The 14,590-nt window shown below is 42.8% G+C and overlaps 1 protein-coding gene across 3 annotated transcripts in view; it reads right to left on the minus strand.

The window, feature by feature from the left end:
* Window positions 1–14,590, minus strand: part of lpin2 (lipin 2) — a 148,442-nt gene that overhangs the window by 39,431 nt on the left and 94,421 nt on the right. For all 3 annotated transcript variants that reach the window (XM_072467905.1, XM_072467906.1, XM_072467904.1), the window contains exons 5-11: window positions 13,916–14,023; window positions 11,499–11,619; window positions 9,720–10,083; window positions 7,738–7,831; window positions 5,708–5,895; window positions 4,170–4,263; window positions 3,022–3,091 (exon numbers count right to left, since the gene is read on the minus strand). In XM_072467905.1, the coding sequence (XP_072324006.1) occupies window positions 3,022–3,091; window positions 4,170–4,263; window positions 5,708–5,895; window positions 7,738–7,831; window positions 9,720–10,083; window positions 11,499–11,619; window positions 13,916–14,023 (1,039 nt within the window). The remainder of the gene's footprint in view (window positions 1–3,021; window positions 3,092–4,169; window positions 4,264–5,707; window positions 5,896–7,737; window positions 7,832–9,719; window positions 10,084–11,498; window positions 11,620–13,915; window positions 14,024–14,590) is intronic.

The following is a 14,590-nucleotide window of genomic DNA, read 5'->3' on the forward strand; positions in this document are numbered from 1 at the left end:
CTTCATTGACAGCTGTAGCAATTTACATTCCATAATTTAACCTGCTAACATTGAATCATGGAATGGTCACAGCACAGGAGGCAGCCATTTGACCCATCATACCTGTGCCAGCTCCACAAGAGCAGCTCAGATAGTCCTACTCCCTTTCCATTTCGCCCGGTGACCCAGCAAATATTATCTCACTTCCATTTTGAAAGCCACGATTGAATCTGCTACCACTACATTTCAGGTAGTGCATTCCAGATGGTAACCACTCACTGCCCAATAGTCCTCATGCTACCTTCGATTCTTTTCCCTCTAAGTTATCTCAGTGAGCTCTGGTGGAAGGGTTGGGAACCATTGGGCACAGTTTATTCTATGTATCTGTATGGGGGGTGCTGCAATCACATGACCAGTAGACCCCCAGGGCTCTGCTTCAAGCATGTTTGAAAGAACGACAGGGTCCCTAAACATTGACTATCACATCTGAGAGTCACCAGCTGGCAAGAGGGAAAGGGTGACGACACATCCTGTGGGCTGGCATGACCATCAGTGGTTACAACCCAAAAACAATACCACTGAGCAGTTTAAAGTGGGCCACTTGTGGCAGAATCTGCCTCAAGGATCGGCCTTCAGAACCATCAGCACAGGAGCACCAAATGAAGACAACCCGCCTCAGTTTATTTGCTGCATGCCCATCATCGCTCCTAGATGGTGAGCTTATGAAGGATTTTGATGATTAATAAAATTGGGATAAACTATTTTCACTCTTTAGTGAACAGATAATCCGAGGGTATAAATTTATGATCACAGAAAGGGTTAAAAACAAAAGGCTCACAAGCAGCTGCTGGCTAGCTCGTAAATTCTGAAGAACAGATAACTCATGATGAAAAACCAATTGTTTCAGCTCAGAGTCTACAGATACAAATCCAAGGACCCTTGATATATTAATTAGGCAGAGACAGGAGTCACACAGTTCACAAACAAAAATTAAATTGATTGTTATGCAGTTACAGCTCGTGTCCCTTACAGAAACACTGGACAATGGAGGGAGTACAGTACATCACAGCTCAGGCGTATCTTTATCTCACTCATGTCCAGCAGTTAACAGATAAGTGGAGACAAATAAGTGCTTGGGGATAATTACACGTACATGCCCTGATCATGATTGGTAATTATACTCATAGGTCATATATGTTATACATTATGCAATCCTAATTGTTAGTTGTGAATGGACATGCATAACTTCTAAACAAATGTCCTATTTTGATTGGTGAATGTTAATCACTTGTTAACTACACAAAAATATAACTACTCTGTATTTTCTATGATCGGGGAGCTGGTAAGCCACCTAGTGGATGCTTAGCTCCCCTATATGGCTGGAATAAGGTTCTTGAACTGAAACAAAGTGTTGTCTGGTCAGTTGGAGAGTGAGGAACACTCTTGTTGAATAGGTATGAAACACCCGCAACAATTGGCAAATTGATTTACTTTAAAAGCCTGGAGAGTTGCTAGAACATGGGATACCAAAAGGCTGCTGCAAGCAAAATCCATAATCTACTTTAAAAGGGAAGTGGATAAATATTTAGTTAAAAGCAGTCGTGGCAAATGGCAAAGAAACATGGATTAAGTGGACAGTTCTATCGGCTGGTGCAGATACAAAAGGCCAAGTAGCTCCTTTCTGCATTGTAATTTATTGCGAATTTAGCTACTTTCACCAGCCAACACCCGACTACTGGCTTTTTACCGTCACCTAACATCTACAAGAGATCTGTTGTCTTGATGAATAGTTGCCAATGGATCTGGCATTATGATAGCCTCTGTAATTCCTGCAAATCTTTGCAGAGGGAGGTGCAACCAATATAATGGATCTTAAAATATGCAACTTCTGTTCATAACACAGGGTAGGTAGGTCACTATTCAAACACCATATTGCCAATGATAATTAGATTCTAATATTATTTGCAACAAACTGAAAATAATTAAGTGATCTTAAAATGAGAAGTGCTACAAGTCAGCTGTTTTTCTTTTTTTTTATAAATATATTTATTAAAGTTTTTTAACACAATTTTTCTCCCTTACAAACAATAACTCCCCCCCACCCCCAAAAAACAACGAGAAATCGCGCAGAGCAAGATATATACATGGCAAAATGATATATTTACACAGCTTTGTACACTGGCCCTCACCCGTACGTGCCAGTTTCCCCAACCCTTCATGTTATCTCTTGCTCATCCACCCTCCCAGGCAGTCCCCCCTCTCACCCCCCTCACAGGATGTGTGTCGTCGCACCCCCCCCCCCCCCCCCCCCCCCCAAAGGTTGTTGCTGCTGCTGACCGACCTTCCTCTAACGCTCTGCGAGATAGTCTAGGAACGGTTGCCACCGCCTGTAAAACCCCTGCGCAGACCCTCTCAAGGCGAACTTAATCCTCTCCAACTTTATGAACCCAGCCATATCATTTATCCAGGCCTCCAGGCTGGGGGGCTTCGCCTCCTTCCACATTAGCAAGATCCTTCGCCGGGCTACTAGGGACGCAAAGGCCAGAATGCCGGCCTCTTTCGCCTCCTGCACTCCCGGTTCGTCCACTACTCCAAATATTGCTAGCCCCCAGCTTGGCTTGACCCGGACTTTCACCACCTGAGATATTGCTCCCGCCACTCCTCTCCAGTGCCGGGCATGACCAAAACATATGGACATGGTTCGCCGGGCTCCCTGAGCACCTTCCACATCTGTCCTCTACCCCAAAGAACCTACTCAATCTCGCCCCCGTCAAGTGCGCTCTGTGGACCACCTTAAATTGTATCAGGCTGAGCCTGGCACACGAGAAGGAGGAATACCTAGGGCATCAGCCCACAGACCTTCCTCGATCACCTCCCCCAGCTCCTCCTCCCATTTACCCTTCAACTCTTCTACCAGCGCTTCCCCCTCTTCTTTCAACTCCTGGTGTATTTCCGACACCTTGCCCTCCCCGACCCATACACCCAAGATCACCCTATCTTGAACTTCTTGTGCCGGGAGCAACGGGAGCTGTTTTTCTTTACCTTGGGTAGACACTTTTGGAAAGCCTGCATGCTGAGAATCATCGGAGCAGCTAACGTCCAGTTATAGTATCTGTAAAATTAGATATTTTACTTAAATAACTCGAGGAAATAAGAGTGCTTAAACTATGTTTCTGTGTGTTTCTGTGGCAAAAAGGAAACAGGCAGGGTTGACAAGATCATAATTTTTGTTGTAGTAAAAATACTGGACATAAAACAAAGGATCTTTCAAAGACTACATTGAAGAAACAAGCTGCACCTCAGGTGCTCAACTCAATGTCCTTCACAGAATTTCAGAATAGAAGCATACACAGGCATATGCGGAAATACTCCATGCTCCTCCCCATTTCCAGCTGGTATAATACCCACCTTTCACGTGTCCGTGTATGGCTTCTCCACAGCTCAGGAATGTCAGGGCAATTGTGACCTTATCACCTCTCCAGTTCAAATGAGCTCACAAACCAGTCTACCCACTTGAATGTTTCTGAATTCTATGCTTCAGTACAAGATGGAATTTATCCACTGAGCCATTCAGGGGTACATTAGCACACACATATGGGACCCATGCCCGGTCTATGGCTCTCTAGAACTCAAAGTTGCATACAACTGCTCTGTTTTAATTAAGTACAAATCATTGTGAAATGCCTTGTTTTTAATGCAACATTACTTATACATGGTATAATCATTCCACTGGCCCCATTTCTTCACCCATTTCACATATTTGTGTTTCCTGGCAGCTCCTAAGCATGCTTAGTGCCCAGGGCTCCCAAGGAATTTTATGCTCACTCTGAAGATGTACGAGAAATTTAACAAGTGCTTTTACTTTATTGTTTCAATTCAGTGGTAAGAAGTGTGAAATATAGTCTTTGCTAAAAACTTGCAAATGTACAAGAAAATAGAAACTGTTGGATTTGGAAATAAAAAGCCCAGGTGGTCAGAATTTGTAGCTTGCAGCTCAATAAATGAAATATCGGAATTTAATGTTACATGATTTAAAACTAGTGTGTGAAAGGGTACACAACATTGAAGCAAATAAATGGAGACAGCAATTTATACTTAAACTGCACTCTAAATTAAACACTTTCAGCTAAAATATAAATTCCCTTCACACAAACCCGATAAGGAGGAGACCACATTACCAAATAACCTACCTGCTATTAATTCTTAGAACAAGGTTAGGATCATCAATAATCCCAGGATTTTCTGAAAATTCATGATAAGTAACAACATGTTGCAAGAATTTCTCTGTAAAAGAATGCAAGGTACCATTTAACAAATATTTTGATGCTTGAATGATCTTGGTTCTAATACCTGCCGATAGGGATCGATTTTGAATATATGTTAACTGATAAGCAAACTATTTACCTCTTCCTGCTTTCCCTTTCCAAAAGATGCAGATGAATCCCATTTTCATCCAAATTACTTCCTTGTCCCGGTTTTACTGGATCAAAAAATCTGTTCCTAAGCCTCATAAAACCTTTACAAGCTACTCAAGAAGGACTCTGTGAAATTGGTCCCCTTGATTTTTTTTTCCTCTGGTCTCCTCCCTCAGATTGGAAGAAGTACCCAGACTTCATGGAATGCTTCCCTCCAATGGCAATATTGGAACTGGAAATGTGGCCTTCCAAGGATTCAGAGCACAAGACGTTTGAGGGCTCTGGGCAAAGTAAATAGAGAGAACAAAACTGTTCCCCTTGCTGGAAGATTAGAGACAAGAGGGCATAGACTTAAGATAATTTGCAAAAGAAGCAGTGGTGACAAGAGGAAGCGCCTTTTTTCACAGTGGTTAGGATCTGGAATGCACTGCCTGAATGGGTGAATTCGGGTTCAACTGAGGTATTCATTCAAAAGGGAATTGGATTGTTATCTGAAAAAGAAGAATGGGCAGGGCTATAGGAAGAAAGCGGGAATGGCAGTAAGTGGCACATTTAGAGTATTGATCCATTATCACTTCCACATCAGAAATGGAGAAAAAAATCAAACCAGTGACTGCTTAATCAGCAATTACTATAATGTGACTATAAAAAGAGTTTTGTTTGACCATCAGCACCAGGAAGACAAATGTCATGATCCAGAATGTTGCCATACCTCCATCTACTTGCACTGATGCTAGAGGTTGTTGATAAGCTTCACAAGTCACAGGCGCCAGAACCACCAACAATCTGTCACTTGATGCTGAAACTAACACACACACACATCGCAAAAGCTGCAGCTGATCTGTTTGAGTTATGCGGGAGTGTGGGACAACAGTAACTGGACTGAGATCACCAAACCAAATTTCCCAAGCCGGTGTCGTCAGCACATTCCTCAAAAGTAGCAAGACCTGGACAATTATGCGAAGCAGGAGAAAAGGCTGAACAGTTTCTACCTTACGTCTCATATATCCTGGTCATCTGAAGGTAGACGGACGGAGATGAAGAGTGTGAGTGTGTGTGTGCGCGTGAGAGAGAGAGAGATTTGGGGGGGGGGGGGGGGGGGGGGGGAAAGAGAGAGAAGAGACGGGGACTTGGGAAACAAAAACACCTGTATTGACCAGTGAACCCAATGGTTTGTTTGTGCTGCAGACTCGCTATTAATTATGGTAACAAAGGACACCAAAGAGACATCTCCCTCCTCTTAAAAGTTCAGCAATAAAACATACTTTTCTATGAAATTTTCCAAGGCCTTCAGATTCCATCTTTTATCTTACCTTTGGAAATCTCAGTATTTTCACTGAGGCCCCCACAGAGTGAGAACACAAGATCTGGCTGGTCAGTTGCTGAATCAGAGAGGCATTCGGTGCCACTATCCACTGCTGCACTTCCCACCGACTGTGGCGACTGAGAACCAGAGACAATGTCGGATTCAGTCCATAATTTGGAATTGCTGTCAAACTCGCTACAGAGGAAAATAGACATGCAATTTTCAGTGTATTAATGGATAGGGCTATACAGATGACTTGACCTTGTATCACTGAGGTTAATATCCTGGAATTCCTCACCCAACTAATTGTAGGAGCAATAGGAATCGAGCAGCTTAAGGGGCTCACCATCTTCATAGGGCAAATAGGGTCGAGCTACAATATAGTCTTTCCAGCACCATTCGCATCAAGAACTTTTTCTTTTAAAGTAAAAGTATATTGCTGGGATTATATTGACAAAAATGTTTCAAAGATATGAATTTAAACAGCCAATCCAACTCTCACCCAGAGTATTTTCTCAGGATATAGATACAAGGCCCCAAAAAGACATGCTACACAAATCTTTTATGACCATCCTTCCTTACTTAGTCTCCAGCTTTATGCAATGTGCAAGTGCATTACTAATGGATACTTTAAAAAAAATTGAAGTACCCATTTGTTTTTTTTCCAATTAAGGGACAATTTAGCATGGCAATCCACCTACCCTCCGCATCTTTGTTTGTGGGGACGAGACCTACGCAGACATGGGAGAATGTGAAAACTTCACACGGACAGTGACCTGGGTCTGGGTCCTCGCCGCCGTGATGCAGCAGTGCTAGCCACTGCGCCACCGTGCAGCCCTAGTGGGCACTTTGTAAATTACATTATTCCAACCTTAACCTAAACAAAGGACTGGAGAGACTTGAAGGACAAGAAAACTTCCACTGAATGTGAGCCTCGTCTTAGGTAGTGCTTTAATGTTTGGTGAGCTTCTCAATCCACTGAAATTTGGCACCTCCGAGCAGACAGGTGTAACATTTAAGGTACAATCTGCTACATGACACTTGGAATAAAAGCCAGGGCATGTGTCATCTAACCTCTTGCTATACCTATTTAGTCCAAATTGACCAACATCCATTTCCACTTACAAAATTTCAATTATTGTTCTGTACCCAAGCACACGTGTTGTTCCCATTTTTTGTCCTCTTAACTTGTCTTGTACCGCTGCCAATGGACCATTTTGTAGCTCTTTGGAAAGCAGCAGCCCAAAGCTTTCTACCCATGTGCCTACTGGAGGTTTTAGTCTGACAAAAGACAGAAGGATTTGCAAGCTGTTCCTGAAAGGATCTCTTTCTCTCAGCAGTCTTTCCAAGAAATCTCCATGCAAATAACCCTGTATTGTTAACTAGTGGCTTTGGCTGTGTAATGGGCTTTGCTTAATTGGAAACAGAGAAGGTATATGTTAATAGTTAGTGTTTCACGGTTGTTTTTTTAGAACTGTAACTGTTATTTGCAGAGCTATTTTTCTGTGATGTTAACCAGATTAATACGGTGTTAACAATAAAGTTTGTTTTAATAGAAAAGATCCCCGTTTGTCAGTATCATCCTGGGGCGAAATATCTTTTTCCTCAGTTTTACAAGTTGAAAAACTGTTGGGGTCTCTTCTGGTTTCCCAACATAAATTGGGACTGGTCCAGTGCAATAACAATGGATATAGTCCCTTAGTAAACGCCCCCCCCCCCCCCCCCCCCCCACTCCACCCCCTGCAATTGCTTGGTAAATTTACTTGTCTGCCAATTTTACTGGGAACAGAATGGGTACTCCAAAGATTGTTCATCCTCCTACAATAGTTTGCAGTGCAGTGAGGCAAGGTTTCAAATTAGGTATTTACATGGCAATATATGATAAAACAACATGATACTTTGTATTCCTTCATTTCCATTCTCGAATCTCTCATCATCTGTCACAAGGGAAATCTGAACCCCAGCAATTGCTCAATAATTTGAAAAAGTTGATTGTTTAACCAGTCCTAGAGCTGTCAAAGCCCCACAACAACAAACCTTAAATAGCGAGCAGCAATTTCAGGTTTCAAAACAGTCAGATCATCCAAATAAATGTCATCAGGTCCCTGATGCTGACTTCGTTTATGGAGACCTGTATAAATATAAAAAGTTATACTGCATAAGAGAAAGAAATAACAAAGTGTTATGATTGCTGGAGATTCCCTGGAATGTAGATAATTTATGGAGAAGTGGTGTTTAATCCCAGTTAAGCAGGACATGGAACATAGTGGGATACAGGTGTAATTAATGGGAGGAGCCAGGTGTGCAGCAAGCAGTTTTGGCAGTAGGAATTTTAGTCTGACAGACAGAAGGATTCGCAGGATACTCCTGAAAGGGTGTCTATTTTTCTGAAAGGAAATCTCTACACAATAGTATCCCTGTGTTTGCTAGCTTAATTTAGAAGTGGCTTTTGATCTGTAATGGGCTTTGCTTCATTGGAAATAGAGGAAGGTATCGTTGTCAAAATGTTGCCTGCCCAGTGTAAAAAAAGAACTGTTTAGCTGTTAATTGCAGAGCTAATTTTCTGAGATGTTAATCAGATTAATACTGTGTTAACTATAAAGTTTGTTTTAGTATAAAAGATCCCAGTTTGTCAGTGGAATCATCCTGGGACAAAATGTCCTTTTCCTCAGTTTTACAAATTGAAAAATTGTTAGGGGCTTGGCCAGTTTCCAAACATAAAATGGGGTCTGGTCCGTTACCATAACACTCATCCCACATTAAAGAGAATAGCATTATAACATGATTAGAGGAAAAGGCCATTCACCCCTCCCATGCATACTCTCTGCAAGATCAATGTTGATAGTCCCACTTCATTGTCCTTTCCATATGGGTACTAATTAGGCTTAATTATAATAATAATCTTTATCATCACAAGTAGGCTTACATTAACACTGCAATGAAGTTACTTTGAAAAGCCCCCAGTCGCCACATTCTGGCATCTGTTCCGGTACACAGAGGGAGAACTCCGAATGTCCAAATTACCTAACAGCACGTCTTGAGACTTGTGGGAGGAAACCAGAGCACCCAGAGGAAACCTATACAGACATGGGGAGACTCCACACAGACAGTGACCCAAGCAGAGAATTAAATCTGGGACCCTGGCACTGTGCAGCAACAGTGCTAACCACTGTGCTACTGAAATTCTCCACTTTGGGGACAAATTAGTGGCGTTGCCAGGGTGGTCCCGATAGCAGATGGAACCCCTATGATAGCCAAAGCCAAGCCATTGCCTGGAAGTGGCCAACCCAGGATGCTGGTACTGTGTCTTTAAATCTTTTTATGAGCCTTGTGATTCACTGTTCCACCTGCTGTCCTTAATCAGACAGGATTCAGAGAGGCGACTTTTCCTTTTTGGAAAATTTAGAATACCCAATTAATTTTTTCCAATTAAGGGCAATTTAGCGTGGCCAATCCACCTAACCTGCACATCTTTGGGTTGAGGGGGCGAAACCCATGCAGACACAGGGCGAACGTGCAAACTCCACACAGTCAGTGACGCAGGGCAGGAATCAAACCTGGGACCTCTGCACTGTGAGGCAGCAGTGTTAACCACTGTGCCACCATGCTGCCCAGAGAGACAACTTCTTAATTGGCCACCTCCAGGAAGATTGCCAACATCCTGTTGTCTTCACTTCGGCGATCCTGGTACAGAATCTCAGCAAAATCCAGCCCACAGAGTCTCAAGACATGTTTAACACCGCAAAGCATGGGTCTATACCACTCGATAAATAATCATTACTTCAGTTGACTATCTCTGCTTTTCTATGGATATCTCAGAACTCCAGCAGCATTCGGAAGGAAAAATATCAACTTAACTACAGTTTTAGGCATTTAAAAGAATCTCCTAAAGTAATATTTCTCTTGGATATTTCGCTCAACGACAAGCAATATAAATCAGTACTATATAGATGACTTAATCACGCATTCATACCCTTTATATAAACAACAATAGTGGGAGCACTACGCAAATCCATTACCTTTGTTCTTTGATGGGGAGTCCAATTTTGTAACAACTGGAGTCTGTGTTTCAGGTACTGTAATGACGCTGTCCTTCGGAGACATTGCAGAGACTCCAGTTGCTGGGATACTATGAGCATGTTGGGATTGTGAAAGTGTGTCGATGGGAATTTTCTCAGAAGATGCAACTTCACTGTCAATAACTGTCTGGCTAATGCTCACATGAGTTCTAGCCTCAGGTTTCAATACTGTACAAGTTGCAATTTCTCCAACATTGACATCCACATCCATGGCATCAGAACGGAGGATAACCCTGAAGTGAGTGCTTTCAGATGGTGTAATACTGAAGGTTTCTGGCTGTTCCAACCTCTCCCTTTTAATAACCTGCAAGTTCAAACCCAAGATCCGGTAAATCTAGTTGCAAGTCAAGGAAACAATTTCACTTCTTAAGACTTACAAAAACATCAATTAAACATTTAATTTAACCAATCACAAATCGTTGCATAGCAAACCTCTTCAGTGAATGGAAGGTAAGATGTGTAGAATTATGAATCAATGGCAAAAACTTGCCATCAATGATTCAAATGGAAGCACAGGCTGTCAGGTGGTGGGGAAAACTCAAATTTGCGAATACGTGGGGACGTCAAAACTGAAATGAAAAGGGTGCAGGCAGACCTGGATGCAATGCAGAATGACTAATGTCTCATATAGATACATGCAAGATGGTACACCATACAGGATTGTGTTCAATAATGGTGAGCATGGGAAGAACCTGGGGGAATTAATGCACGACTTACTGAATGTCCAAATCTAATGGGTATGCATGATCTAATAGGAATGCATGATCTAATAGGAATGCATGTATGTGCTAGGATGCATCACCGAGAAACACTATCCTTGCACCATTTATACATTGGTAATCAATCTAAAAATATTTATTGAACTAGTCCCAAAAAGGCAATAATCTGTCTCAACTACATCCTGTAGCAAAGCAATTTATCTACTTAAAGAAATCTCTAATTTTTCTCTCTAGTGATAACAGCGATTACATGATTTACTTACACAAGTTCATCATTAACTCTTTGCTTGAGTATTCAATGCCCACTATATAGAAAAGTGGCACTCATTCTCTTTCTATGTTGTTCCTCATCTCTCCCTTTCCATATTTATTTAATTCTTCTCCATAAGCAGTAGTTGCTTACCCAGCAAGGACATTGGTCTTACCATTGACCAGGTGATGCCCATCCAATTTTTTCAGAACACATTATCCCAGAATTTGTTCAACGCTCCAGGAATAAAAAACCCTTTCCTCCTACACCATCTCTCCAGTCATTTTATTACATTATTTCTGTATGGAGTGTATCACATTTGAGTGAAAATGACTTCCCTTGTGCTTTTGCACTTATCTAACTCAATTTTTGGAGTTTCTTTGCAAAATCTCAATTTTATTCTTTGCTGCAGTCAGCATAGTTAATGCCATTCGTTCAAGATTCCAATATCTTCAGTTCAATCTTAAAAAAAAGACTTCAACCATTAAAATACCTCCATGGCGATTAATTCTAAACCATCATCCTTCTGAAAACTACTAGTTCACCTGGCTTCCTAGGCAACTGTTCATCCATCCTCCACTAAACCTCTCCCCACACCCCCCTCATTTAAGGCAATTTCTCAATAAAAATAAATGCCAATATAATGTATGTCTATAGTTTTATTTAACAATGTTAATAATTCTAATAATGGCAAAACGGGACTAGCAGGAAATATAACACAAAAGAGTTACAATTAAATTCATTAATTACCCTCGTTGATTCTGGAAATCCTCCCCATGCCCACCGCATGTGGGATTCCACCGGCATTTCAGACGGTTTCACCACCAATTCAGAGTCACTTTTTGGAGAAAAGGGCTGGGAACTTGACATGCTAAATGTGAAACAAAGGGTAAAAAACAGCATTTTCAATGGAATGCATCATACAACAAACAAATAATCTGTCAGCAACAGTTCCAAGTGTCTTGCACTGTAGCTATTTTAACCAGAATCTAAAGCGCTGACTTTGGAGAGCTTTGGAGTAAAGGTTAATAATTTATGTTTTCTTCAACATGACCACGCACAGAATTAATCTTATAAAGGGTTTTCTGCAGTCATGGTTCAAATAAAAATTTAATGTTTCATTTTCCCTTTCATTTTCATTCTAAATTTTGAGGTAGATGCTCACGAACAGTCAGCTTTTTAGGATCTTGTTTGCGGTGGCTATAGAGCCGCTGGCAATTACTCAGAGCTTCAAGGGACTGGAAAGGGCTGGTCCGGGTGGGGGGGCGGAAAGAGAGAAGGAGAAATACGTGTCAGACCCAATGACAGGGATGGACGGAATCATGGAAACCCTGAGGGAATTTGGTTGGTTCTCAGGATATAAATTGAACATGGCAAAGAGCGAGATGTGGGTAGTGCAGGCGAGAGGTCAGGAGAGTAGGCTGAGGGGGCTGCCGTTCAGGCTGGTAGGGGAAAGCTTCAGATATTTCAGGATACAAGTAGCGCGAGACTGGGGTAAGTTGCATAAGCTAAACTTGTCCCGATTGGTGGAGCAAGTGAGGGACAAGTTCCAGAGATGGGATGCTCTCCTGCCGTCACTGGCGGGGAGAGGGCAGACAATGAAGATGTCGATTCTTCTGAGAGTCTTGTTCATATTTCAGTGTCTCCCCATCTTCATCCCACGGCTCGATAAAATTATCCTGGGATTTGTTTGGGCGGGAAAGTCCCCACGGGTGAGGAAGGCGATGCTCGAGAGGAACCGAGGGGATGGGGGGGCTGGCGTTGCCGAACTTCAGCATCTACCACTGGGCAGCTAACACAGCCATGGTAAGGAAATGGATGGTGGGTATGGGGTTGGTTTGGGAGCGGATGGAGGCTGCTTCGTGCAGGGGCACCAGTTTGGCAGACTTGGTTACAGCGCTTCTGCCGCTCCCGTCAGCACGATACTCCACCAGCCCTATAGTGGTGGCGGCTCTACGGATCTGGGGCCAGTGGAGGAGGTATATAGGGGAGGTGAGAGCATCTGTTTGGTCCCCAATCTGTGGTAACCACCGATTTGCCCCAGGGAATTTGGACAGTGGGTTCCAATTATGGCGGAGGGTGGGGATTGAGAGGATGGGTGATCTGTTCCTGGAAGGGAGCTTCCCGAGCATGAGGGGGTCGGAGGAGAAGTTCGGGCTGGTGAGAGGGAATGATTTCAGGTACTTGCAGGTGCGGGATTTTGTACGCAGATTGGTACCATCCTTCCCATGCCTCCCACCAAGGGGGATCCAGGACAGGGTAGTCTCCAGAGGAGAGGTGGGAGGGGAGAGAGTCCGACATTTGTAAAGGACTAATGGGAGCAGAGGAGGCACAGACCGAAGAACTGAAGCTTAAGTGTGAGGAGGAGCTCGGGGGGAGATAGGGGACGGCATATGGGCAGACGCTTTGAGTAGAGTAAACACGACCGCAACATGCGCCAGGCTCAGTCTGATCCAGTTCAAGGTCATACATCGGGCCCACATGACGGTGGCCTGGATGAGCAAATTCTTTGGGCTGGAGGACAAATGTGCTAGATGTGCCGGAGGACCAGTGCACCATGTACACATGTTCTGGGCGTGTCCTAAACTAAGGGGGTATTGGCAGGGATTCGCAGACATCATGTCCCAGGTATTGAAAACTAGGGTGGCAATGAGTCCAGAGGTGGCAATTTTGGGGGTTTCGGAGGACCCGGGAGCCCAGGAGAAGAAAGAAGCCGACATCTTGGCCTTTGCTTCCCTGGTAGCCCGGCAACGAATACTGTTGGCATGGAGGGACTCAAAGCCCCCGAAGTCTGAAGTATGGCTTTCGGACATGGTTGGCTTTTGGACATGGCGAGCTTTCTCGGGCTGGAGAAAATTAAGTTCGGCTTGAGAGGATCGCTGTCAGGGTTCGCCTAGAGGTGACAGCCATTTGTTGACTTCTTCGTGGAGAATTAATCGTCAGCAGGGGAGGGGGTGTTAGGGAAGTGTAGAGTATGGGGTTACTTAGGCAGGTTCTTGCGAGAGGGGAGCTGATGCTTGCATTATGTCTTATTACACAACGGTATAATGTTGCTGTTTTATATGCCAAAAATACCTCAATAAAATTGTTTATTTAAAAAAAAATAGATTTTGTAGGACAATCAGTGGAGAAAGTTATGTGCTTTGATTTACGATTGTATTATATACCTCCCAATCGGAGACCAGTCACCATCAGAATATGGGTAATTGACCTCGTGGGAAAAAGCTGGAGATTCTTTCAACTCATTGTCCTTGAAAGTGGTGTATGCCAACCCCCTGCAGAAAGAAAATAATAATGGACTAGGCTTTTTATTCATCCTTATAACATCAGCACATTCTTTCACAGGGTGACAATTATGTAATGGACTGAAAATATTTGCAAGCCATTCAAACCACTGGACTTCCATGATGGTTGCTTTCAGTTACACAATAAGATTCTGGAAATCTAAACACTCTTCTAAAAAAAACACATTAAAACTTTGTATAGCCCCCACAAATGCACTGAACTTTGAAATATATCGTAATCAGAGTTGGATTCAAATTCCGAGGAAAACAAGTGTAATCCCCTTCCTCCGACCTTTTTTGACATTCAAATTATCGAGTGCTTTTTCTCTCTCAAACAAACATTAATCCAAAAGAAATGAAGTTGGAGGTGGGAAACAAACACTTGCACAATGTTCCATTGAAGTTGCACTTAATGAGTACTCAAATTAAATCTCTGGCACAAAGCAAAGAAACCAAATGATTAGTGATCCAAAAATGATTAGCTGGAAAATAAACAAGAAATGAAAATAACAATTCTGAAATTCTTTATAAGTTAAACAGGCATCATACACAAGTGGT

This window comes from Scyliorhinus torazame, chromosome 11, assembly GCF_047496885.1.
Source record: "Scyliorhinus torazame isolate Kashiwa2021f chromosome 11, sScyTor2.1, whole genome shotgun sequence".
NCBI classification, from domain to species: Eukaryota; Metazoa; Chordata; class Chondrichthyes; order Carcharhiniformes; family Scyliorhinidae; genus Scyliorhinus; species Scyliorhinus torazame.